Source organism: Mandrillus leucophaeus, unplaced genomic scaffold (assembly GCF_000951045.1).
Source record: "Mandrillus leucophaeus isolate KB7577 unplaced genomic scaffold, Mleu.le_1.0 Scaffold615, whole genome shotgun sequence".
Lineage (NCBI taxonomy): Eukaryota > Metazoa > Chordata > Mammalia > Primates > Cercopithecidae > Mandrillus > Mandrillus leucophaeus.
The window spans coordinates 111846-137900 of NW_012106642.1; the positions used below are offsets into that span (position 1 = coordinate 111846).

The 26055-nt window shown below is 37.2% G+C and overlaps 1 protein-coding gene across 1 annotated transcript; it reads left to right on the forward strand.

Moving 5' to 3' along the window:
* Nucleotides 1–98: 98 nt before the first annotated feature.
* ZC3H15 (zinc finger CCCH-type containing 15) lies at nucleotides 99–23555 on the forward strand. Its single transcript, XM_012000069.1, has 10 exons — nucleotides 99–409; nucleotides 8796–8897; nucleotides 14076–14187; nucleotides 15150–15302; nucleotides 16378–16469; nucleotides 18238–18420; nucleotides 19645–19791; nucleotides 19935–20036; nucleotides 20922–21045; nucleotides 22736–23555. Exons 1-10 carry the CDS (start codon nucleotides 335–337, stop codon nucleotides 22924–22926), a joined length of 1281 nt encoding a protein of 426 aa, XP_011855459.1. The 5' UTR covers nucleotides 99–334; the 3' UTR covers nucleotides 22927–23555.
* Nucleotides 23556–26055: the final 2500 nt, after the last annotated feature.

A 26055-nucleotide genomic window follows, 5' to 3' on the forward strand; every position in this document is an offset into this window, starting at 1 on the left:
ATCCTCAGGCCTGTTGCCATCTGGAAAGGGCCTATCGGATGCGCGACCTCACGTGTGACGCGTAGTCATTTTCCCACGTCCCGTCCCTGCCCCCTCCTTGTCGGACTCAGTGGATGCGCACGCGCAGCTCCGCTTCCGGGAGCCGCTCCTCGCTACCCACTATGCTCTGCGACATCGACCTGTCGCAAAGGCCGCGTTTGCGGGGCGAATGAGCGACTCGCTTTCCGTGCGGTGCGGCTAGTGAGGCCCCGGTCCTCCTCCTCCTGCCGCAGGGCCAGAACCCCTGACAGTATTCAGCTGCGCTTAAGTCTGGCCGGTGTCATCTGTCTCCGCAATGCCCCCGAAGAAACAGGCTCAGGCCGGGGGCAGCAAAAAGGCGGAGCAAAAAAAGAAGGAGAAGATTATCGAAGTGAGTACCCACCCCTCCCCCACTCGTGCCGCGAGCCCTCCGGAAAGCCACTTCCCCGCTCCGGGCTTCTCTGGGAGCCGGCTCTCTTCCTCGGGCCACGTGTTCCTCCCTTAAGGTTTGTGTGGCCCACTGTCCCTTCTCCAGCCCCTGATGACGCTAGCTGTCTCTCATTACTATAGTGACGCTGCTGGCGCCCCCGCACCTGGGCTTTGCCTCTCCGCCCACACGCCCGTGTTCACCCACCCATGCACCCGGGTGCTAAATGACCCCTCGGGACTGCCACAGGGTTTTATCCTTCGCTAGTCCTCTCAGAATTGAGGAGATTTTCCAGGGTTGTGTGTGAAGAAATTCGCTGAACGGTCTTGGGCCAGCGTCTTTCTGGAAGACCGACTCATGACGAGTCTTTGTGTTCCTTATTTCTTTACCCGTCACCCAGGGGTGGTACTGTGCTTTCGAACCAACAAATTACTACTTGGTGGCTTTTTCGATCCACCTCTGAACTGTTTGAAGTCCCATAAAGAATGGAAGGACTTTCCATCACAACCCAGGGTCTTGAACGCAGCGCTTGATACTTGTATTCTGAAGTGGATTAAATAGAATAACGCCTTAAAAGAGATTAGGTTTCAGTGTCACTAATTGTGTGACACTGTTTGAGATATATGTGTGTGTGTGTATATATATACGTATATACGTATACGTGTGTGTGTGTGTGTGTGTGTATATATTCGTTTAACATATTGAGCCTGTAGCCCTTTAGTGGCCAAGGAACCCTATTGACGTTCTTACATGTTCTGCACTTGTTTTCCAACAACTGAATTGTGAGTTTCCTTAAAAGATGAACCATATTTGACATTACATAAACATACCATACAGACCCCAACGAGGTATTTCTTCCCTCTATTTCTGCTATTAACCCTCCTCATAATTAAATAGGACCTCTTGTACTTTGAATATAATTAGAAAAAGCTATGACCATTTCACCGCATAAGGTGTAAGTTCTGCTCATTGGATTTAAGAAAATGCTTAAGAATTTCTTTGGTCAAGTTCAACTTTGAAGCCGAACTGGTATTCTTATTGCTAATTTGTCCAGTTTAAAACTGTCATGAAGTACTATAGCCAGACCCTTACAAACAAAATATTACCTTCACATCTGTGTTTTCTATTACCTTATTTGAACAACCTGGATTTGGGGCACTTAGGTAAATTTCAGGGGTTTCTGATCGGATGGCATTCACTTTTATGAAAACCAAGTACCTTTTAGGGATGTTGTTTTCCTTGAGTTTGGACCATGGTACAAAGTAAGACTTCCATTGAAATTAAATGTTATGTAACAATTTAGACAATTTAAATTATACTTTATGCATTGTAGGGCTTTCTCTATATCTAATTGTTTTATTTTTAATTAGTAGAACTAGTATTTTTATTTTAAGGAATTACGTGTGAAAGTTGTTTATAGTATCCATCAACTTTTAAAATGATGCTTTTGTTATGATTCTAGTCATCTTGTGACAGTTATTTTTTAGGTAAAGAGAAAGCAATTTTAGTTTCAATAATGAAGATATCGCCAAAGAGAGATGCAAAATAAGACAACTGCACTTTTTAACTAAAAATATCCTAACAAAGTGATGAAAATAAGCCTGATTCTGTGTTTTCCACATTTAATATAATGTTTTTTAATTTATTTTTTGTTGAGGTATAACTTATGTAAAATAAAATGTATAGGTTCTAGATGTGTAGTTCTATGTGTTTGAGGAATTTATTCACCCAGGTAACTGCCACCCTAATTAAGACTTGAGACATTTCCATCACCCCACTAAATTTGTTTTGTGCCTCTATTTAATTCTTTCCACTCGTGCAGCCACTAATTTTTTTGACAGGATAGATTAGTTTTTACCACTCTAGGAATTCATATAAATTACACAGTAGGTAGCCTTTGTGTCCTTCTTTTTGCTTTCACACCACGCAGCGTTTCTGAGATCTATCCATGTTGTGTATACTTCTAGTATGCTCCTTATTGCTGGAAAGTATTCTCTTGTATGAGAATCATTACAATATGTCACCTTTTGTGTTTAGTGTCTCTCTCTACTTGGAAGAGCCAAAAGATACTATAATTGACGCTTGAAGAACAAACTTAGGATTTCAAATTGGGTTAGAGGCAGTGTTGGTTAAAATCTTGGCAGCCAGAATGAATTATTTTGTGGCTAATGGAGTCATCTGTAGGGACCTCAACCTTGGGGCATACGCTGAGTTGGCATGAGAGTGTCCAATCATCTGTATACATTAGAGCTACAGGATAGGCATCATTAGGAGATCTGGGTGCTGTGCCTGTATTTCTCTTGGAAGGACTGGTCTTGACTACACCCTCAGGTAATTGCAGTTGTTGAGCTTCTTGCTTTTGCTGAATATGCTTGCATTTTGCTTTCTTGTATTTTGTACTATCATTCTTTAACCTAACCTGCAGTACCGTTGGACGTATGTCTTTGAGGCGATTTCTTTCTGAAGACTGAGATTTGGGTATGGGTTCCTAGTGAACAAGATGTTCAGATCTTCTGTTTGTTTCTCAGTGATCATAGTTTGTTTCCTTTGAAATGTGTCTGCTTGCCTTTAAGAAGGTCCTCCTAGCCTGACATCTTGTAATCTAGATGTTCTTTTATGTTCCGGTCCAGGGACCTGATGAGCTTTTTCAAAAAATATTGCAATAAAGTTTTTCAGACTCATGTGCAACATTAATATTTGCTACTACTGGAGAGGTACAACAATATTTTGATTTGTAATGTTAAGTTACAGCATTTGTGAAATTAGATTTATAGAGACTATTCTGTTAATCCAGCCTGGTTAGGAAATGTTGTAGTCTGCTTCATTAGACAGGCAACTTTTTTTTTTTAAACTTCCCTAAAAGCCTAGCACGTCTCAGTGACTATTCCAAGAAGACAATTGATCTCTGTGGCTGTTATAATTTTGGAGGGGGAAATACTACTTTTTTATAGTCTGTTTTGACATATAAAGACTGATACTTATTTCAGAATCTGGTTAACTTTGGGAGGTTTTATAGCTGTATGACCTGAAATTCTAAATTGCTCAAAATTAATAGTTAACTAAAACATGTATTTTTAAACAGCATTTTTCAATAGACTTGAAAATAATGGTTGCCCTACCTACCTCTTTCCTCTTCTGTACCTGTTCTGCTGCCACCTCTATGGACCCTCACTGTGCAAAAATCAACATGCAGGTTTTGGGAACACTAAGGAAGTAAAAAAGACATCAGATAGCACTAGCTTTGGAGTCAGAGACCTGGGTTTGAGTCCCATGTTTCAAATTACTAGCTCTATATTTCTAGACAAGTTACAAAATCTAACTGGACTGCAATTCTCATCTGCAAAATGCAGCTAGTTCCCGTGAGTTAATTGAGATAATACATGTAAAGTGCCTGCCATATGGTGTGTATATTCAGTAAATGGCAGCTATTCTTATTGCCTATTTTGATAGTGTATTCTAAATAAAAACTGGGGGAAATAATCAGACCGATCTGCACTGTTTATACAGTGCTTAGTTCTTGCCCATTTTTAAATACTGCCTCCATTTTTTTATTTACCTCTTCAAATGCCCCAAAACTTTATAAATTCATTTGTATTATTAATGCTTTCCGAAATGAATATGTCAAACAAGATTATGGTTCTGTTAGAAATTAACACATTAGTCCGAAATGGCATATGCCATTTTCTTTCTTACAACTAAAATTTAGTGACAAATGGAGTCAGCATTGAGCAATAGAAAGTTTGAATATGGAAAGAGGGAAATAATCTTGGGCTTAGGGCAAGCAAATAAATGATACCCAGCTAAGAACTTGTATCAGCAAGGAAATAGTAATAGGGTCCTATAGAGACAGGATCCAAGTGTTGTGAAGGATGGAGCAAGAGAAATTGGTTGCCAGTGTAGAACAGCTGCCAACAGCCAAAATCAAATGTTGATTACTTGAAGGTGGATTAACCAGTTGTGTAATATGTATTGCATGGATGGACAACAAAAATACATTAGTGCATGTGGGAGAAAACTAACGAGATAAAACAGTGACAGCCTCTGCCTACCCGAATGTCTCAAGAGGTGGACTCCCATTATCTTGGAGCACTATTCAGTGTGGACCTGCCCTTCCGCTGCTTCCCTTTTCCAAACATCTTATTTAGGGAGTGGACGCTGGCCCGTAAAAGGAATGGGATTACTTAGAGATGGGAGGGGAGTTTTAAGAGAAGCCTGGAATTCACTGAGTGTTAAGGCTCTTGGAGCCTCAGGAAGTCGTCCTTTTCTTACTACCCACTTTCTAGACTCCTATGTATTCATTTCCCAAGTTGTCTTCTGAAACACACATAAAACACAAAGTTCCTTTACTATCACGTTAACTTTTGAGACCTTATTAATCCAATGAGGACCATTATTCCCCTAGTTTTATTTTAACTGTGGTTTGGGTTGACTGTAACCTTCTTTTTTTCTACCTTATAGTTCAGATTAATCTTTAGGTAAGGCTCTGTCCTAAACTCAGGAAGAAGCCTTTGAACTTCTCCAAATTGCAAATCATTCTGTTTTCAAGAGGTGCTATTGGTATCTCACATCTGCAGTGTGATATTTAGAAAGCTTATTGAGCACCAGCCAGCTCAATAACTTAACAAGGTGTCTCTGGGAAGTAGTTTATTAAAAACTGTAGAAAGAACAAGGAATTTGCTTGGAGTGAAATATACCTAGGTTCAAATATCATCTATGACTTAATAGTTAACATTTACTGGGCCAGACAAGGTTCTCAGTGTTTAGGGAGAAGGAGAGAAGAGAAACAAGCCAACTACAAGTGATAAATATACTAGCTCCTTTGATTCTCTCAGTGGGATACGTATTATTACCCTTTTTACGGTTTTAAAAACATGCGTAGAGATTAAATAACTTGCTCAAGTTTACTAACCTGGCGAGTAACTATGCCAGGGATTCTAACACAGGAAGTCTGCCTTTAGAGTCCTTGCTGTCCACCACTGTCTCTCTGAGGTAAATCTTTTAACTTGCACAACAACCCTAAGTGAGACTCACTTTACAAATAAGAAACTGTGGCAAAGAGGGTAATTTACCCAGCTCTATTTGGGATTAAAATTTGGGCAGTCTGGTTCCAGAGTTTATACTTCTAAATCTTTGCACTATACAGCCAGCCCCTTATTGACTTACCTTCAAATGAATTTATGATTTCTGAGTTTCTGTGTATCGTAGAATTGTTGAGAGGATTCAATAAAGTATATATTCAGGGGTTATGTTTAGTGAATGCTAGATGAATAAGTAGTCCCCTTTCTCTGTGGAAAAATGTTAATTTCTGAGCTCTAACTTAAAGGTGAACACAACTCACTTATTATCTCTTTAAACTGGTCATTTATGTGCCAGAGCAGTGTAATGAAACCTGAATTTTTTTTTCCTTCTGGGATCTGGAGTTTATACACCTTTACCAGTAACTACCATTGTGAGTACTTTCTTTTCTTACTGGCCAGGTCCCCTTAGGGGACTTTTTTCTTTCCTAAGTCTATCTGGCAGTATCTACTTTGCTATTTGGCCTTATTTATTCATTGTTTCTTCTCTGTAATTACAGGTGGAGCATGGGTTGAACCCGTTTATTTTCTCTGGCAGAGCACCTGTAGATGCTGTTTAATCCTGATCATATTTTTTTCTAGAGCCTCCTCTGCCTCCCGTGAGAGCTCACTTTTTGTAAAGGAAAAGTATGGCATTTTATACTTAGTTGCTGCACTGTGTTCATCTGTATATATCACATTATCTTGACCATCTTTCTTCAAATTGAATTGAGTGTTAAACTTTGTAGAAACAAGGGAAGCCATCCGTAAAAGGCTCAGTGCAGAGACATCCAACTTGTTTGTGTGCATCCTACCTTTTTTCATACACATAGGCTGTAGAAAATTCATGTAGAATTTTGTATAATACCATGTTGGGATGTTAAATCATGAAACAAGCATTTAAGTAGAGGAAAGCAAAGTTTTGGTATATGGAGATAGATGTCATTAATAAAGAGATATTTCCCAATGAGAGATAACCATTTAGAAGCAAAACCCTCTGTACTTTTTTGTTTTAAGACTATTGAAAGGTCTTTTACTGATTTTGAGGTTGCTATAAACATTATGTCATGTTGGATGTTTTTAAATACTAATTGTTTCAGTACTATTGTTTGCTATCTCTAGCTTGTCCACGTGGTGGTATTTTGTTTCTATAATACTTTCTACTCATTATTACTTTTTCCTTTCCCTTAGAAATAATAGCAAAATAAAGGCTATAAAATGGCCACTTAATTTGTTTCATACTAAAAGGTCTCAGATTACTTTGAGAAGACCTTTTTGCCTCTTCTTCCTCTCTAAAACCACCCATAAACAAGAGAATGAGAAAGAAGTACAAATTCTATTTTGAAATTAGAAGACATCTATAATCTTGAACCTCAACATATGAAGATTGGCAGTGGATGGATCAGTTGGTAACTGACTTAGAGCAGAGCGGTTATGTCTGAGTGCCTGTCTAGGAGTGTGCCAGTAAAAATCAAGTGCATTTCCTCTACAAAATTATGAAAAAAACCTCAGCAATGGGAAGCACTAGGTAATACAGAAGGCAAGAGGTTGAAAACTAGAAGTTAAAAGTGTTAGGAGTAATTAATAATTCTTACCTACTACAACTCAGCCAGGTGACCACCTCTGCAAGAAACAGGAGGTGTCTCCTTGGAGGTAGGGAGTGGCGGGGAACAGGCCTCTCTGCTTCCAAAACACTAAGCACAGAGGAGGTGGGATGTGAGCCTGAAAATGGAAGCTAGTAAATCTGTATGGTAAACTGAGACCCCTTCTACCTACTGTCTTCTCCTGTTTACAGTTAACTTACTACCCTCCCAGCTAGAGGATCTTTCTCCAGAGAATCAGAAAAGACCCAGAAAAAAAAATATTTCAGATATTAGCATTTGGTTATTTCTTGTCAGGCTTGTCACGCATTCACCTTAGGGAGAAGCTCACTAGTCAAGCCTGCTTTATGGGTTTCTTAGGGCTGCTGTAACATAACTATAAACTGGGTCACTTAAAACAACAGAAATTTATTCTCTCAGAGATCTGGAGGCTAAAAGTCTGAAATTAGTGTCAGCAGGGCCATGCTCCCGCCCTATGAAGACTCTAGGGAATAATTCTTCCTTGCCTTTTCCTAGTTTCTGGTGGCATCTGGCAATCCTTGGCCTTCTTTGGGTTATATAGCAGTGTCACTCCAGTCTGTCTGCCTCTGTCTTCACATTTCCTTCTCTTTGTGTCTGTGTGGTCCTTATTAAGGCACCAGTTACTGGATCTGGGTCCTACCTTAATCTAGTATGATGTCATCTTAACTCATCACGTCTGTGAAGACCTACGTCCAAATAAAGTCAAATTTAAGGTCAGGTGGACTTGAATTTTGGGGGGCATTCCAAAATTCAGCCCACTACAGACCACTGCCCCCTTCCACACACACACTTACTCATACTTGTGCAATGGCTTCTAAATGTTTTTGTACTGCATACTTATTTTTTTTTATATTTTTCTCCCCCCAACCCCATACTGCATACTAACTAAATATGAGTAGATAGCCAAGGATCACCATTAGTGCTTAGCACATAATGAGCATTCCATAAGTGATAGCTGCTGTTATATTGAATATTACCAGGTTATTGTATTAATATTCCAGATTTAAAGAAAATGTTGCTTTTAGTTTACATACTTTCAATATTTCCATCTTAGCAATAACTAGAAATGTATACATTTCAGTAGTTTGATTCAATTTATTAAATTTATTTTTGAGAGGATAACATTTATTAACTAAAAAACCAGTCCAGAACTGAGTGTATCTTCCTTTTCTTATGTAGTAGTCCCAAACATGTGTTCAGTATTGTATAGCCTCTCAAGATACTCTGAGTAAAAATGGATTCTGCTGCAAAGGAAGATTTGGAGGCACTGCATATTATATTCCCTCTGATAAGGGCTGTAAGATACCTTGTGCTTAAGAATTAAGAATCCTTTTAATCAAGTGTTTTCCTAAATGTATTTAACTGTAGGACTTCTTATCCCGGTATAAGAACTTTGCACATCCCATAGAACTGATAATCCAAAACAGGCTTTAGAAAAAGCTTCATAGAATAACAGGTTTAGTGATGATAATAGTGAGTACGTATTGAATTGTAAAGAATCTGGGTGATGATTAAAGGTCATATATTGCCTTGACTTGATGTTCAGTGTTTTGCATGTTTTTATGTTAGTAAAGAATAATTATCAATAAATAAAAGAATAATTTTTAGGTATCATTGGAGGAAATATATGGTAACATAAATTGCTAAGATATTTCTGTGCTCTTTCTCATGTAGGACAAAACTTTTGGTTTGAAGAATAAGAAAGGAGCAAAGCAACAGAAGTTTATTAAGGCTGTCACACATCAAGTTAAATTTGGTCAACAAAATCCACGTCAGGTAAGTAATTTAAATTTCCATATCTTTTTGTGAATTTAATATTAATACAGCCTCTGTTTCAGATAAAATGTCTGGTATTATTATATAATTGTATTTCAAAACAGAATCCTACTCGAAACGTTTTTGCATCTTGGCCTTCCTTACCTGCAGTACCTCTTGGATGTTGTCCAAGCCATTGTGATATAGCTTTCATTTATTCTAATAATGACTGCATGCCATTCTACAGTACAGGTGTGTTATATTCATCCATTTCACTATTCATAAGTGATCACTTTGTTTCCAGCTTTCGTTTTTTCTTTTTTTTTTGAGACGGAGTCTCGCTCTGTCACTCAGGCTGGAGTGCAGTGGCGCGATCTCGGCTCACTGCAAACTCCGCCTCCCAGGTTCACGCCATTCTCCTGCCTCAGCCTCCTGAGTAGCTGGGACTACAGGTGCCCGCTACCGCGCCCGGCTAATTTTTTATATTTTTAGTAGAGACGGGGTTTCACCGTGGTTTCGATCTCCTGACCTTGTGATCCGCCCGCCTCGGCCTCCCAAAGTGCTGGGATTACAGGCGTGAGCCACCGCGCCCGGCGTTTCCAGCTTTCTGACGCTAAGACCACCTCTAGAAGAAATACAGGAGTTCTTACATGTGTTTGTGCTTTTATTTCTGTGACATAAATTGTCTGGTAACAGACTCCAGATCAAGGGAAATGGATTTCTAATTTTAATATTATAAATTTGCCAGATCACTTTCCGTAGAGGCTGTAGTACTTCACATTTTCATTTGTAGTACATGAGCAATAGATACTAACGTTCTTTTTAATGTGTTCCAATCTGATAAGTATAAAGTGATATCTTAGTGTTACATTGTTTCTCTCACTACTAGAGAGTGTCTTTTGTATACCTGTTAGCTGTTTGAGTTTGCACTTCTGTGACTTGCCTATTGAAATTATTTGCTTTATTGGTTGTCTTTTTCTTGTCAATTTATGAGATACCTTTTGTCTGCATTGCAGATATTTGGTGATATTTCAGTTATGTTTTGCCATGCACCAATTTTTAACTTATATGTATATATAGAGTTTAATATTGCCAGTTACATCGCTAGCTTTTTAAAAATATGGTTAAAAGGTCTCCCCTGCCACTGGATTCTGTGTGTTTTTCCTAGATCATTTCTAATTATTTTTTTTTATAGTCTATATTTCATCATATAAATTTATTTTATATATCTTAAAGTTCTCACTCTGTTGTCCAGGCAGGAATACAATGGTGTGATCTTGGCTCACTGTGGCCTCCGCCTCCTGGGTTCAAGCCATCCGCGCACCTCATCCTCCTAAGTAGCTGGGAACTACAGGCGCATGACACCACACCTAGCTAATTTTTGTGTTTTTTGTAGAGATGGGATTTCGCCGTGTCACCCAGGCTGGCCTCGCAAACTGCCTGCCTTGGCCTCCCAAAGTGCTGGAATTACAGATGTGAACCACCATGCCCAGACTAAGTTTGTTTTCTTTTAAAAGAATAGCTGCTTACACCAGCATTATTTATCCCACTGAAATAACACTATTGACGTACAGTCATAGTCATACGTTGTTTAGTGATGTGAATACAATCTGAGAAATGTGTCGTTAGGTGATTTAGTCATTGTGCAAATAATACAGAGTGTACTTACACAAACCTAGATATTACAGCCTACTACACACCTAGGCTATATGATATATAGCCTGTTGCTCCAAGGCTTTTAACTTATAAAACATGTTACCGTACTGAATGCTGTAGGCAGTTGTAACACATTAGTAATGATTCGTGTATCTGAACATAGAAAGATAGAGTAAAAATATGGTATTATAACCTTATAGGATTACTGTCATATGTGGTCCATCATTGACCTAAACGTCATAATGCTGTACTTGACTGTACATTAAAGTCTCAAGGCAAGTCTTTTCCCCAAAATGGTATACCTTTTCTATTTTTCCTGGTTGTTCTTAGGCATTTGTTCTTTCATATGAATTTTAAAATGAGTTTATCCATTGGCAACTGGTTTGAAAGAAATGTAGCCCCTTTTTCTTCAGGTTCTTTAGACCTCTCACTTCTAAAGATTTCATAGACATGGATCTGTATTTTTTTAAAGTACATTTTTTCCACCGTTTCTATATCCTTTTCATTAACTTCTGGAAACACATTTTTGTAATGTAGGAGAGAATAAAGAATTTCTCATGTGTTTACAGATTTTTTAAAAATCTGCTGATATGTATTTGTGAGATAAATAAGTTTCTCTTGCTCATGCTGTCTACAAATCAGTGACCCAACACTTTCCTTTCACATCCATTTTCCCAGCTTGATTCTAGAATCTAAAACTATTGTTCTTCCAAACTGCTAACTTAATAGCCTGGTTTAATAAAAATTAATGTTTAGATCGTGGCTGGATGCAGTGGCTCCCGCCTGTAATCCCAGCACTTGGGGAGACCGCGGCGGGAAGATCAGCTGAGAATTTGCAGTCAGATAGACTTGGGTGTGAATCTTCCTATCTTTTTTGTTACATGATCCTTAAATAGCAACCCTGGTCTTTATATGCATTGTGGAAGTGCAGTTATTCCTTGTTGGATTCTTCTGGTGGTTAAATAAGAAAATAATGTAAATTTTCTGGTGAATATAGATATCAATATGTAAGAAGAACTCACTTTCTTCACTTAGCCCCTTTTTCAATCCTGTTTCCTCTTCCCCAACTTTTTCTTCTAGTGGGAAGTGTTTTGAGTGGTAATATTAGAATTCATAAACCTGGGAAAGTTATTAAATTTGTGTGCTGGTAGTTAGCTTTGATAGTATATTTAATATTATAGTTTTGATACTTGCGTGGATAACTGGACTTTTATCTGTGAACGCGGGATACCTACCCATCATATATAACATCGGAAATGAGCAGTAGTGCTGCTCTTAGGGCTGGACAGGAGGTATCCTGGTCTAGGCCCTGTGATATATGTGTCTTCTCCAGACCGCTGTCTCCCCTCAGGTAAGGAGTCACTGAAGCCAAGGGGATGTACCTACCCAGATTTTGCAACACCTCTTCCTACAACAGTCTGACCCTGGTTTATCTGCCTACAAAGGCCTCTCCACCATGCCCATCTCTGTCTAGGTACATTGTGCTACCAATATGTCTGAGGTAGCCAAAACAACAGCATATGCTAAGGGTTTGAACAGTGCCTGCATCCATACCCTTTCCTTCCTTCCTGCACCTTTACCTCTCCCTACACCCAAAGTGGAATGAAATGGGGTAGGAAGAGGAGAAAAAAGAGCCCCAGGCTGACTCTTGTGTTACTGCCGTGCTTCAGTGTGGAACTCCATGGAGTCTGAGCATTTTAAATTTGAACCTGTCCTTCCAGGTCATAAGGTATATTTGTGAAGTAGGATTACAGACCACATTTTACTTATCATGAACGTGATTTCTAATTTTAAATATTTAGATAAATGGCTTGTAGGCCTCCATTGTATTCTTGCTCTGGGCCCCACAAATGTTTGAGATGGGCCTGATGAGCAAAGGATACTTCTATTAAAAATAAAGCAACTTAAATTTTTTCTTTCAAAACATTTTTTCTGTTTAAACACATCCACCATATAGGGTCACATTCAGCATTTGGGATGCCTTTGACCTAATTATAGCATTTGGCCATTCCTTTCCTTAAATTTCCTCTTTCTTGAACATATTTTGTCCTGGTTTTCTGTCTGCTTCTTTGATGTTTCTAGGTCCTTTTATTGGGCTTTTTAGGTTCTTTAGTCCCATTTCATGTTGATTTTCTTCAAGGAAGTGTCCTTTGCTCTTGCCACATTTTATGCTGTCCTTGAGTAATATACCCAAAGTTTTAATTGTTATCTGTAAGCTGCTATTTCTAAAGTCTTTATCTCAAAGCAGACCCTCTGATTTCAGTGGAATCAATATGCATGTCCATCTGCCTTCAAAAGATCTCCGCCCAGATGCTCTGTAAGCATCTTGCATTCTGTATGTCTAAAACTAAGCTCATCTTCACCTCTTACCCTGAAACCTGTTCCTCCTGTATTCCCTGTCTTGTTTAACAGCACTAACCATATACATGATAATCCTAGATTCCTCCCCCTTTATACTTCATGTTCAGTCACAGTCCTATCAGCTCTGTCTCCTTTTCTCCATCCTCACCAGTAATGCTCATTTTAAGCTCTTGTGTTTTCTTGTGTGCAGCAGTTGCAACAGGCTCTTGCCTTTATTCTTGGATTCCCAGTCTATCCTCCACAAAACTTGCTCTCTTGATATTTTATAAAATGTGACCTGATCTTGTTACTGGCTTACTTTAAACAGTTCAGTGGAACTCTGTTCAATCTACTGACACAATCTAAGCATCTCATTGATGTTTTTCATACTTTGCCCCTCTAGTCCCTGTAACTTTGCATTGGCTGGCCCTTTCTGTATTTCTTTCCTTGCCCATCAAGAAGAATTCATTTATAAGGTTATTGGCTCAATTTTATTTTCTCAGGTATATGGGCATTCTTTGTTCCCAGAGCACTATATATTATGTTACAGTTGTTGACGTGTCTGTCATCCTGCTAGTTTCTGAGCTTCTTTAAATAAGCATCTTTGTCTTTTCATTGTATTCTCTGTCATCTAACATAGGACCTGACATATAAATGTTTGGATGAATCCTCTAATCATATTAGGTATGTAAATCGTGTGCCTGGAACTATATTATATGTCATGTTTTGTTTTGAGTTGTTTTGTTTAATATCCTACATTGACCTAACCCAGTGTTTTTCCATGAGGGCACTATATAGGTTTTTGGGGTGGTATAATTCATTATCATGTGGGACTGTACATTTCAGGATGTTTGTTTCTCTGATCTTCAAAATGAACCTGTACATTTCTGGGTAGTGGGCTGTTTTCACAGAAGAATATTGCAGGTGAAAAGTATTTGCTAAAAATGCTGGGCATGTAGTAAATGCTTAATAAATGCTTGTTGCTGTAAGCTTTTGCTTTTAACTAGGCATGGTACCATCATTACAATTTTGTTTAATCGTTTAACCACAACATTGAATAGACACTGTAAGGCCATTATAACACTGTTATTAAAAGGTAAGGACTATAAATATGCAAGTGTCTTGTTATATTAATGCTAACTATGCAGTAAAAACAGTTTTGTAAACAATCAAATTTACATTTTAAACCTGGGAATATTATAGGTAGCACAGAGTGAAGCTGAAAAGAAATTGAAGAAGGATGACAAGAAGAAAGAATTGCAGGAGCTAAATGAGCTGTTCAAACCTGTAGTTGCTGCTCAAAAAATAAGTAAAGGTAAACTTTAAATTTCAGAAGTGTGTTTTTTATCAAATGTGGTTTATGCTAAAAACTGTTTATTTTGATGTTATTTTCTTTAGATAATAAGACAGTTGTGTCTGCAATGAAAATGTTAGTCCCTTCATCAAAATTACCTATGTCAGTGGGTTGCTTATGGTTCCTCTGTATATATTCACATCAGTGTCATTGTACAGCTGAACTGCAGCCATGGGCCCCACACTTAAGGCAAAATTAGTAATTTAACAGACTGCTAATTGATTTATAACATTCAGTCTTTGGTAGTAGCCAAGGCAAAGCCATAGTTGAATAAACTGTATGTCTCAAGTTTTTGGCACTGTTCTGCCATGTATGTTCATTCCTTTTTTGCCTCTTTTTTTTGAAATGGAGTCTTGCTCTGTCATCAGGCTGGAGTGCAGTGGCACCATCTCGGTTCACTGCAACCTCCGACTGTCTGGTTCAAGCTATTCTCCTGCCTCAGCCTCCCAAGTAGCTGGGATTACAGACACACACTAACATGCCCAGCTAGTTTTTGTATTTTTAGTAGAGCGGGGGTTTCATCATGTTGGCCAGGATGGTCTCGATTTCCTGACCTCATGATCTATCTGCCTCGGCCTCCCAAAGTGCTGGAATTACAGGCGCGAGCCACCATGCCTGGCCTCCTGTTTTGCCTCTTGCCCTATTGACATCAATTAGACAAAGCCTGTGGAATATCCTATGTTCTTGTTTGGTTTCCCACTCTCTGTCACCTTTTATAGTCAGAATAAAAGAAACAAAAGTAGACATAAAATGCTACAAGAAGAACTTTAAAGAAATGTCTTGCTAATCACCCATAAGTGCCATTTTCCTTTCACATCAGTGAATGGAAAATAAGTTAACCAAAATTAATCATATTTCAGGTAGAATCCATATTTTACAGTCTGGCAGGTTATAATACAAATACCATATACCATTTGACATAGGTGCAGATCCCAAGTCTGTGGTATGTGCATTCTTCAAGCAAGGACAGTGTACTAAAGGAGATAAGTGTAAGTTCTCTCATGACTTGACTCTGGAGAGAAAATGTGAAAAGCGAAGTGTTTACATTGATGCAAGAGATGAAGAACTTGAAAAAGGTAATTTTTTTTAAGACATTATCTTAAAAATAAGTGTTTAATACTTTTGGTTTGTTACTAAGATATTTATTAAATGAAGAACATTTCAATCTTAATTGACTGTGTTTATAAAGAATAATTAATTGGGTTTATTATGTTTTATAAAATCTGAAAATTACCATAATATACCCTTTAAGTAAATGAAGATACTTTAAAAAACAGTGATTTATTTTGGATTTGTCTGTCACTGTTTCCTTCAGTACTACCTTCTCAATTTGTCCAAAGTACTTAGGAAGCTTTGGTGAATAATTTTTTTTTTTTTTTTGAAATGGAGTCTTGGCTCTGTCACCCAAACTGGAGTGCAGTGGCATGATGTCAGCTCACTGCAGCCTCCATCTCCCAGGTTCAAGCAATTCTTCTGCCTCAGCCTCCTGAGTAGCTGGGTCTACAGGTCCACGCCTCCACACTCAACTAATTTTTATATTTCTAGTAGAGATGGGGTTTCATCATGTTGGCCAGGATGGTCTTGATCTCCTGACCTCATGATCCACCCACCCTGGTCTCTCAAAGTGCTGGGATTATAGGTGTGAGCCACTGTTCTGGCCTTGGTGAATAATCTTAAACTATTCATTTCTGCCTTTGGTGTTTTAAGAAAACCATGAGGCCAGGAGCAGCAGCTCATACCTATAGTCCCTGCACTTTGGGAGGCCAAGGCAGCAAGAATCACTTGAGCCCAAGTGTTCAAGACCAGCATAGGCAACATAATGAAACCCCATCTCTACAAAAAAAAATAGAAAAACTAGCCAGGCATTGTGGTGCATACCTCTAGTCCCATCTACTTGGAAGGCTGAGGCAGGAGGACTTGATCGAGCTCAATCAATCGAGGCTGATTGAGGGAGGTCAAGGCTTCAGTAGACTGTCATCATGCCATCACACTCCTTCCTGAGCAACAGTGAGAACCTGTCTCAACAAAAAGAAAAGAAAAAGAAAAATATTAAGCCATGAGTCTTATAACACATCATTCATGTCTAAGGAGATACGTGTTGTGGGAGTAGTAGATTAAATTACAGTATTTAATCTTCATTTCTTTATTTAGATACTATGGATAATTGGGATGAGAAAAAGCTGGAAGAAGTAGTGAACAAGAAGCACGGTGAGGCGGAAAAGAAAAAACCAAAAACTCAAATAGTATGTCCTTTTCTTGAATTGAGTTGCTGTGATATTTATCATTAGGGAGAATTATGTGGCAAGGTATTTGCTGCTATTTTCTATTAGATTATTCTGTAAGTTACTGGAAATTTTGATTTCATCAAGATAAGGTACATGAAGCTTTATTTTTGGAGTTTAGAAGTTAGATTTTGTAGATTCTTGTTCAGAAATAGCTGAACAAGAATAAAACTATGTTACTGAAGTCCTTTAAATGCCTTTTTTATTTTTATTATTATTTTTTTTTGAGACAAGAGTCTCACTTTGTCGCCCAGGCTGGAGTGCAGTGGTGCTATCTCAGCTCACTGCAAGCTCCGCCTCCCAGGTTCACGCCATTCTCCTGCCTTTGCCTTCCAAGTAGCTGGGACTGCAGGCACCTGCCACCACGCCTGGCTAATTTTTTCTATTTTTTAGTAGAGACGGGGTTTCACAGTGTTAGCCAGGATGGTCTCGATCTCCTGACCTCGTGATCCACCCACCTCGGCCTCCCAGAGTGCTGGGATTACAGGCCTTAAATGCGCCTGGCCTTAAATGCCATTTTCTGAGGTGAACTTTCTCAAATATGGATAAACAAAGTTACATACCCAGACAAAAATCCCTTTTTTTTTTGCATAGAGTGGAAGGAGGCCTGTTAAGCTAACCCACTTAATAATTTATTTAGTTTCAATAGGGATAAATTTTTAAATGTTAAGGTTTAAAATATTACTACATATGAATTCCAGAATGAATTTTTGGTAGGTAGTGGCTCTAATTCCAGGAAATGTACCATTAAAAATTGGTTCTTTATATCTCAAACTTTGCATTTATGTCTATATTTATAGTGTAGTTACAGTGAAAAGTCTTGCTGTGCTAGAAAAATTCTAAATACTACATTAATACACATCTGTTATGTTTGTTGTAGGAGGCGGATACTGTTTGTTAATTTTCTCTTACTTGCAAAGCTTATTACTTGAGGCTTAAATACAATTGTATCTTCCATCCATGTTGTGAAGGGTGACTCTGTTTTGTGTTCCTTTCGTACCTTGCTCCTGTATACTGCTTGTGATTCGTTTTTATTTAGGAAAGATCAAACCAAAGAAAATTATTTATTCGATTTATTTATTTTTTATTTTATTTTTGAGACAGAGTTTGGCTCTTGTTGCCCAAGCTGGAGTGCAATGGCACGATCTTAGCTCACTGCAACCTCTGCTTCCTGAGTTCAAGAGATTCTCCTGCATCAGCCTCCCAAGTAGCTGGGATTACAGGCGTGTGCCACTATGCCCAGCTAATTTTTTGTATTTTTAGTAGGAGTTTCACCATGTTAGCCAGGCTGGTCTTGAACTCCTGACCTCAGTAGGTGATCCACCTGCCTCAGCCTGCCAAAGTGCTGGGATTATAGGTGTGAGCTGCTATGTCCAGCCTGATTTTATTTTTTTATAGCCAATTGTATATTCTGATTTGGGGGTGTATATTTACAAAGGGTAACTGAAACAAGTCATTTTTGTATGATTTAGAATTTAGAACAAATGAAAATTTTGTATAGATTCCCCTTTAAGGGAATTTGTCATTGTTTTAGGTATTTTAAGATATACATATGTTGCATTTCTGCAGAGAATAGAAGCTAGACAGAGCACCCTTATGTACAGAAATGAATAGAATGTACTTGTGTAATAGAACATACTTGTGTCTATACTTGTTCCATATACTTAGGCATTTACCTTGGAAATGGCTTACACTGAGCCACCGCTTGTGAATAATATTGTCTCTATAGGTGTGCAAGCATTTCCTTGAAGCTATTGAAAACAATAAGTATGGCTGGTTTTGGGTATGCCCTGGAGGGGGTGATATTTGCATGTATCGTCATGCACTTCCTCCTGGATTTGTGTTGAAAAAAGATAAAAAGAAAGAAGAGAAAGAAGATGAAATTTCATTAGAAGATCTAATTGAGAGAGAGGTAACTAGTATCCTTTTCCTACCATAAAAACTGAAAGCAGTATTTATTGTGAAATTCTAATACTTACCACTTGGGGGCAATAGCCTTTTATGAAAGGAAAAAATATATATATTGTGATCTATTTCCAAAATTGCCCTACTTTAATTATTCTTGTATATGTAAAGTGTTAACCTAGCCATAAACATGAGCCAATCATGACATTAATTTTAGGATTGTGAAACAATTTTTTAAGTACTAGCTACTGGCTTATCAAATTGTTTCTGTGACATTGAGTTACTAAAAATGCTTAGTTCTCAGATTGATTGAATTTTTGTAGTTTTAGATTTTTTGCCGTGTTGTCTTTTTTCACTAGTATTTTAGTTATTAGCATATGTATGGAAGAAGACAACACTCTAGTTTTTAAATTACATGTTTTATCAGCTCTGGACTCAAAACACTCACTCTGCTTATAGAAGGGAATAAGTCTGAAGAGGATATTCAGCACTTGTCTTTGGCTTAGTACAAAACACAGTTTTTATTCTATGAAAATTTTGAGATTATTAGAAACATTAGATTTAGGGTTGCATATTAAAAACTATCCATTTTGCCTTATTTAGTGTCTCAGTCAGGATATAACGTACTATAATAGAAAACTAGACTTCAGAGTCAGGTATATTTGAGATGGTTTGTGTACTGGTTCTCACACTTGTTAGCTATTCATCTTTGGTAAATTCCCCATTACCCTTTGTTCACTTATTTGTGGGGATCCGTGCATTAGCATGTATAAAGCATTTAATACCTGGCAGGTGTTCAGCAAATTATTTGTTCTATATATTTATTATTTGATTATTGGCCCTGAGAAGCAGGTGTTTTTTTGTTTGTTTAATTTTATTTCTCATCTCCTCAGAAACGCAAGTGAAACTTGGATATTGTTATAGTGCTTTTTATACTATTTTCAGCAATTGATTCATGTTAAAACAATTTCTTATGACGAGTAAGTTTTACTCATCTTCAATGTTGAGAAGAAATCTAGCTCAGAATAGTATATTTTTAGTGTTTGTATCTCTGGATACTCATTTTGCTCATTGCCATGTAAAGTAAAAATATACATATATCAGCTTATTCAAATGTAATATATTCAGGATAGTCATGGGCAAGGAATTAATCACATTAAGAGAAACTGCTACTAAACACTATTTGAGGTGAATTCTGTGGGAAAAAAAAATTAACTCTTTATTGTTGCAGCGTTCTGCCCTAGGTCCAAATGTTACCAAAATCACTCTAGAATCTTTTCTTGCCTGGAAGAAAAGGAAAAGACAAGAAAAGATTGATAAACTTGAACAAGATATGGAAAGAAGGAAAGCTGACTTCAAAGCAGGGAAAGCACTAGTGGTATGTCTCAGACTCACCCAAACTGATTCTTTATTCTTCCATTTTTAATTTTCTGTGTCATGCAAGATTTTGTCCCTATTTCATCAATGACAAGGAATGTTTAGATTTTTGACCTGCGTTGATATATTTGTGTGTCTGAATAGATCAGTGGTCGTGAAGTGTTTGAGTTTCGTCCTGAACTGGTCAATGATGATGATGAGGAAGCAGATGATACCCGCTACACCCAGGGAACAGGTGGTGATGAGGTAAGAGGAAGCTTTGTGCCTAATCTCCTTATGTTAATTGAAAGAAACAATAAATAATACCGCAACATGGTTAAGAGCCACCAACATCAGAGCCACGGTGCCTGGGTTCAAATCCTTACTCCAACCATGGGAAATTAATACTCTAGGCCTCCACCCTCATCTGTAATACAGACATAATGATTATCTCTACATCATAGGGAGTTTGTGAGAATTAAATGAGTTCATGAATTAGTAGTTCTTTATACAACTTAGAATAGTGCCTAGTAGGTGGTTGAGTGCTATATGTATTACCTGTAAAAAGTATGTTTTGTCCTCTCTCTAAAAGAAAAAGAGTAATTTTTGTTTAATATTTTATGTTTAAAGTTATGGGACAAGTGCACTAATTTAAAACTACAGTGTAGGGAGCATGAGAAAATAGCACAGTCATTTGGTTGTTGACAGATTTAGTAATAACAGATAAGTTACTATTCATTTTTTGTGTACTTACAAAATTCTGGCCTCTGGGTTGAAAGAAAAAAATCGTACTCTATATATAAAAATGTGATGGCAGAGGAAGAAGTTTCATATACCACCTTGCTATTCTTTTTAAAAGAAACTTAGGAAAAATAATTTTGACAATAGATCTTTTGTTTTTGTTTTTTATAGAGACGAGGTCTGGCTTTGTTGCCCAGGCTGGTCTCAAACTCCTAAGTCCAGGTGATCCTCCAGCTCGACCTCCCAAAGTGTTGGGATTACAGTTGTGAGCGTCCACACCTGGCCAGTAATTGGTCTTTTTTTTTTTTTTCACTTGGATCAGTGATAATTTTGGCTAATTAAGATAAATGTCAGGAGTAAAAGAAAACTGTTCTTATTTGTAACAACTTTCTTTTCTATCTGTTGTTAAAGGTTGATGATTCAGTGAGTGTAAATGACATAGATTTAAGCCTGTACATCCCAAGAGATGTAGATGAAACAGGTATTACTGTAGCCAGTCTTGAAAGATTCAGCACATATACTTCAGATAAAGATGGTAAGTATGCTAACTTTTGCCTAATTTTAAGAACTAGGAAATTATCTATAGGGGGTTATACCAGACTTGGCAAACTTAGATGTGTGCAGGTACCAGACTGGTAACATAAATGTGTGGTTTGACCATATATAAAAAGAGTAATAAATAGTAAAAGGCCAGACATGAGCAGCTGGGTATATATTAAAATCATTAATGGAAACTAGAAGGAGACATAAATGAGCTTGGAGTTAAAGTCAATGAGTTCACTTTGAGACCTCATGAGTTTGAGATTTTTTGATTATCAAAAGTGCACTGTCTGGGATATTGTATAGACATGAACACCCTGCAAAACATCAGTGTTTTGGGGTAGGTAAAAGAAGAAATGCTAAGGAAAGACATTGAGAAGGTCAGAGAAAAATTAAGAAACAAGTTTCCAAAGAAGCAAGTAGGATGAAAAAGAATATAAATAAGTTATAGTTGTAATTGGTTATAGGAATAAGGTGCCAGTTTCATTGAGACTGCAGTGATAACAGTGAGAAGAAAAATGAATGCAGTCCTCTCTGTCTTAATGTTTAGAGGGAAGACATGGTCATGGAAGGGCTTTTTAGGATATGGAAAACCTAAATGTATCTGTAGGTCAGAGGGAGAGGATCTGGTAAGGAGGAAAAGTTGCTAATAAAAGATCAGTTATAGAAGCAAGACATGAAAGTATAAATAATGAGGTAGGTATGAGAATGGAGGGAAGGCTATCTAGGATTGTTGGTATAATTTATGTCTAATTGTGCCTTGAGTTAGGTACTTAAAGAAAGGGGTAAAAGTTTGGGAGAAAACAGCAGAAGAAATGCCCATTAAGGCAAAAGCTGAGACAGAAAAGTCTGAACCTTATTTTTACAATAAAAGCACACAAACTATAACTTGAAAAACCAGCTTGCCCTCCCAAGATCTGAGAGTGTTAGCAAACCACTGTCTTGCCTGTATTCAGATTGACTTGCTCTTTGTAGAAGTAGGGGCTTTGGTGACAGTAGGCACAACTGCAAATAATTCAGAGATTATAAAATTCCCAAGACTTTGTCTTCAGAGATGTTTGAAATAGCTAAAATCTAAATTAGGCTGTTAAAAAATGTCTGTGTAAATGTTGATGGCATTGAATAAGAAGAGGCGGCATTTTTTTCCTCTCAGTTATTTATAATCTATAAGGAAAAGTAGCTGTGTATAGCGCTATGTTTTTTCTTAACAATTTGATTACATGATGAAGATTTTCTGCTGTCACAATCACAGCATTACAACAGCGTGATTTAAATACTACTTGCAAAACCAAAAGCCAAGTAACTGCTTATATTACAAACACTTTTTTTGTTTCCATAACCATTTATTCAAATAAAATATGATATGGAAATTGACTATTTAAAATCTAATTGCTAGGTTATGTCGGGAACACAGAGGTGTAGAAGACTGATCCTGTCCTTAAGTGTATAAACCATTAAGTAGTCAAATGTCTACAGTGAAAAACAGTATTTTATACTAGGTATAGATAATTGGCACAAATAAGCTCAGAAAAGAATGATCAGTTCTTGCTGGAGTAATTCTAGGGAAATGGCTTTCATGGAGAAAAGGAAAAGAGGAAGTGTAGTATGAGTCTGTGTTGTCTATTGCTAATGTAGAATGTTGTTTTCTGCTTCTATGCCTTACTGATTCCAGTTTTTATTTTTAGAAAACAAATTAAGTGAAGCTTCTGGAGGTAGGGCTGAAAATGGTGAAAGAAGTGACTTGGAAGAGGACAACGAAAGGGAGGGACCGGAAAATGGAGCCATTGATGCTGTTCCTGTTGATGAAAATCTTTTCACTGGAGAGGATTTGGATGAACTAGAAGAAGAATTAAATACACTTGATTTAGAAGAATGACATCAAACACGTCGCTGAAAAAATTAAGTCAGCTCAGCATGAGTTGAAATTGACTACATTAATTTCTTTCCACCTAGAATCAACAGGATGTTTATTTCCTATGCTGATTCTGGAGGAGTTAACCTCCTGCGAAAAAGGAATATTGTCCCTACGTCTTCTCTTCTGACTTTGGCTACATCTCATAGTAAGTTCAGAGTAGTTCATGATAAATTGAAAATATAATGGTCATTGCAGAAAATGATTGATTGTTGTAACTGTCCACCCAAGTGAGAAGTGTATCTGCTTTTCCATCTTTGGTTTTCATTTGGGCATGTGCTATTACCAGAAACAACAAACTTACATTTAAAATACCCTTCATTTGACACAGTTTTTAATGAGTGATTTCATTTCCTTTGTATTTGTATGTTTAGAAGACTGCCTAAAACATCAACACTGTACTTCATAAAGGAAACTGCATATGCAGATTCAGTATTGTATATCTTTGGACAATTAGATGGACATTTAAAATGGAACTTCTTATATCTGACAGGATCAGCTACAATGCCCTGTGTTAAATTGTTTAAAAGTTTTCCCTTTTCTTTTTTGCCAATAAAGTTGTAAATAAAGACCATCATACATTAAAATCCAAATATGGGCCTTTTTTTAAGTTTTTCTATGAAGAATTTAACATTTCTAGCTTGAGGATTTAAAATACCTGTTAATAGTATCACATAAGGCATTGTTTCTTAATATTTACTACGGAAGCATCTAGAGTACTTGACAGTACTACAATGAGTTTAATAACACAAATACTAAGCTTCCAAAAAGACTATAGATGATGTTATATGAAAGAGTAACTTTGGAATTGATACAACATCAACCTAATTAAATATCACCTGCAGTTGAATCAAGTACTGCTTTAGAATCGTTGTTGAGATCCATGGTGTTAAAATAGTACATACTAATGTAAGTATAAACAAATTCACCAGAAAACTTTGGGCTGAGGGTCTTTGGCACTAAGATCCCCTGAAAAATTAGGGTGATAATACATTTAAAATAGACACAGTTTGCTCATGACATATTTAATACTAGCTACACCTTTTTTATTGTTGTGTATTTTCAAATAATATGCTGCCTTTGTTATTTGCGAATATAAATGGATTTTAAGACAACTAAGATAACGGCACTAAAATGTCAGGTGAGCTGGGCCCTAATCTCATTTCTGCCTTAGATAAATTATATGATTTTTAAATCTCTGAATCTTCGTTTCTTTATTTGCATATTAAAGTTAAGACTCAATGATCTGGCCAGGCATAGTGGCTCACTCCTGTAATCCCAGCACTTTGGGAGGCTAAGGCAGGTGGATCACTTGAGGTCAGGAGTTCAAGACCAGCCTGGCCAACATGGTGAAACCCCATCTCTACTAAAAATACAAAAATTATCCGGGCATGGTAGTGCATGCCTGTAATCCCAGCTACTCAAGAGGCTGAGGCAAGGGAATCGCCTGAACCCGGAAGGCAGAGGTTGCAGTGAGCCAAGATCATACCACTGCACTCCAGCCTGGGCAACAGAGCAAGACTCCATCTCAAACAAACCAAAAAAAAAGACTCAACGATCACTAACGTACTTCTAAGTTGTGAAGCCTAAGAAATTCATGACTGCAAATCTTGTCAAGTGATAAATTCAAAGTTGATAAAGAAATTGACTTCCTAGTTGTTTAGTACTATATAACTGACAGTTTTTAAATACAGAACATCAGGAGCCAAGTTTATTTCCCAACTACAATGAAAGTGTACTTAAATACTTCATATATATATTTTATATATTTTTTAAAAAGCTTGAGTTTTAAAGTTTATGTTCATGAAAGATTTGTTCCATTGTTTTGTAGAAGTTTAAATGGTACTTACTGCATTATTTAATAATGAAACATTTTCAGAATAGTCTAAAGAGCTTAAACCTTTTTTCTATTTTGAAGTCATCTAAAACATTTTCTTAGAATTTATCTTATAAATAAAAGTTAAAATCCATTTACTTTAGACCAAGCTTTTCCAACCTGAAGCCTTGTGCCACATACCGCCCAGAATGGCTTTGAATGTGGCCCAACACAAATTCGTAAACTTAATTAAAACATGAGTTTTTTTTTTTTAATCTCAGCTATCGCTAGTGTTAGTGTATTTTATGTGTGGCCCAAGACCGTTCTTCCAATGTGGCCCAGGGAGGTCAAAAGATTGGACACCCTTGCTTTCGACCTTAAGTTTGGGGGCTTTTTTTTTTTAAACTGTATATAAAGTAGGGCCATATAAACAAAAGGATGCTGAAAGATTTTAGGTGTGTTTAAAACATTACTATCTTACAGCAAATAATGTGATCTCAAAAGTCAAGGTGTTTTTTAGTAAGTATCGATATAAAGCAAAATGGTTCAATGTGGAGGTAATTTTTTATACCTACAAGTCTTTAATTACTGGGTGGCCTTCTTCTATCTTGCCTTGAAATGTCTTCCATTATTGAGACAATACATGCACAGAGAATGTCAAAAGTATTTTAATCTGAGAGAATCAGAGTGCAAAATTTAATCTGCTTCTAAAATTATAGTACATTTCAGAGGTTTATAGAAATAATTTTTGTATTTTCAATGTAGTTACTCAATATTGGTACAGTTAATTTGAAATTGGCTCTACTTTTCAAACCCATTTATATGTAAATAACCATTACAGCCTATAGTGATCCCATGTTTGCCAGTCTTTCTAATTCAAAATACAGTCATGTGTCACATAACAAAGTTTCAGTTGCCTCTGCACTACATGTACAAAGGTGTCCCATAAGATTATAGTAACTATATTTTTACCTTAACCCTTTCTATGTTTAGATACACAAATACTTACAATTGTGTTATAATTGCCTGCAGTATTCAGTACAGTAATATGCTGTACAGGTTTGCGGCCTAGGAAAATAGGTTATTTCATATAGCCTATTGGCAGGTGTGGTAGATGGTAGGCTATATCCTCTAGGTTTGTATAACTATGATGTTCACACAACTGAAATCACCTAACGATGGGTTTCTCAGAACATATCCCTTAGTTAAGCAGTGCATGACTGAAGTTACATTGTGAATTTTACCTTATCTTTGCACAGATGGTTTATCAGATGCTG

Excerpts from the sequence above, each read along its gene's own strand:
- ZC3H15 (XM_012000069.1), top strand. The coding sequence starts at position 335 with ATGCCCCCGAAGAAACAGGCTCAGGCCGGGGGCAGCAAAAAGGCGGAG. Across the intron at positions 410-8,795 it reads AGAAGGAGAAGATTATCGAA|GACAAAACTTTTGGTTTGAA; the intron begins GTGAGTACCCAC and ends TTTCTCATGTAG. Across the intron at positions 15,303-16,377 it reads AGATGAAGAACTTGAAAAAG|ATACTATGGATAATTGGGAT; the intron begins GTAATTTTTTTT and ends TTCTTTATTTAG.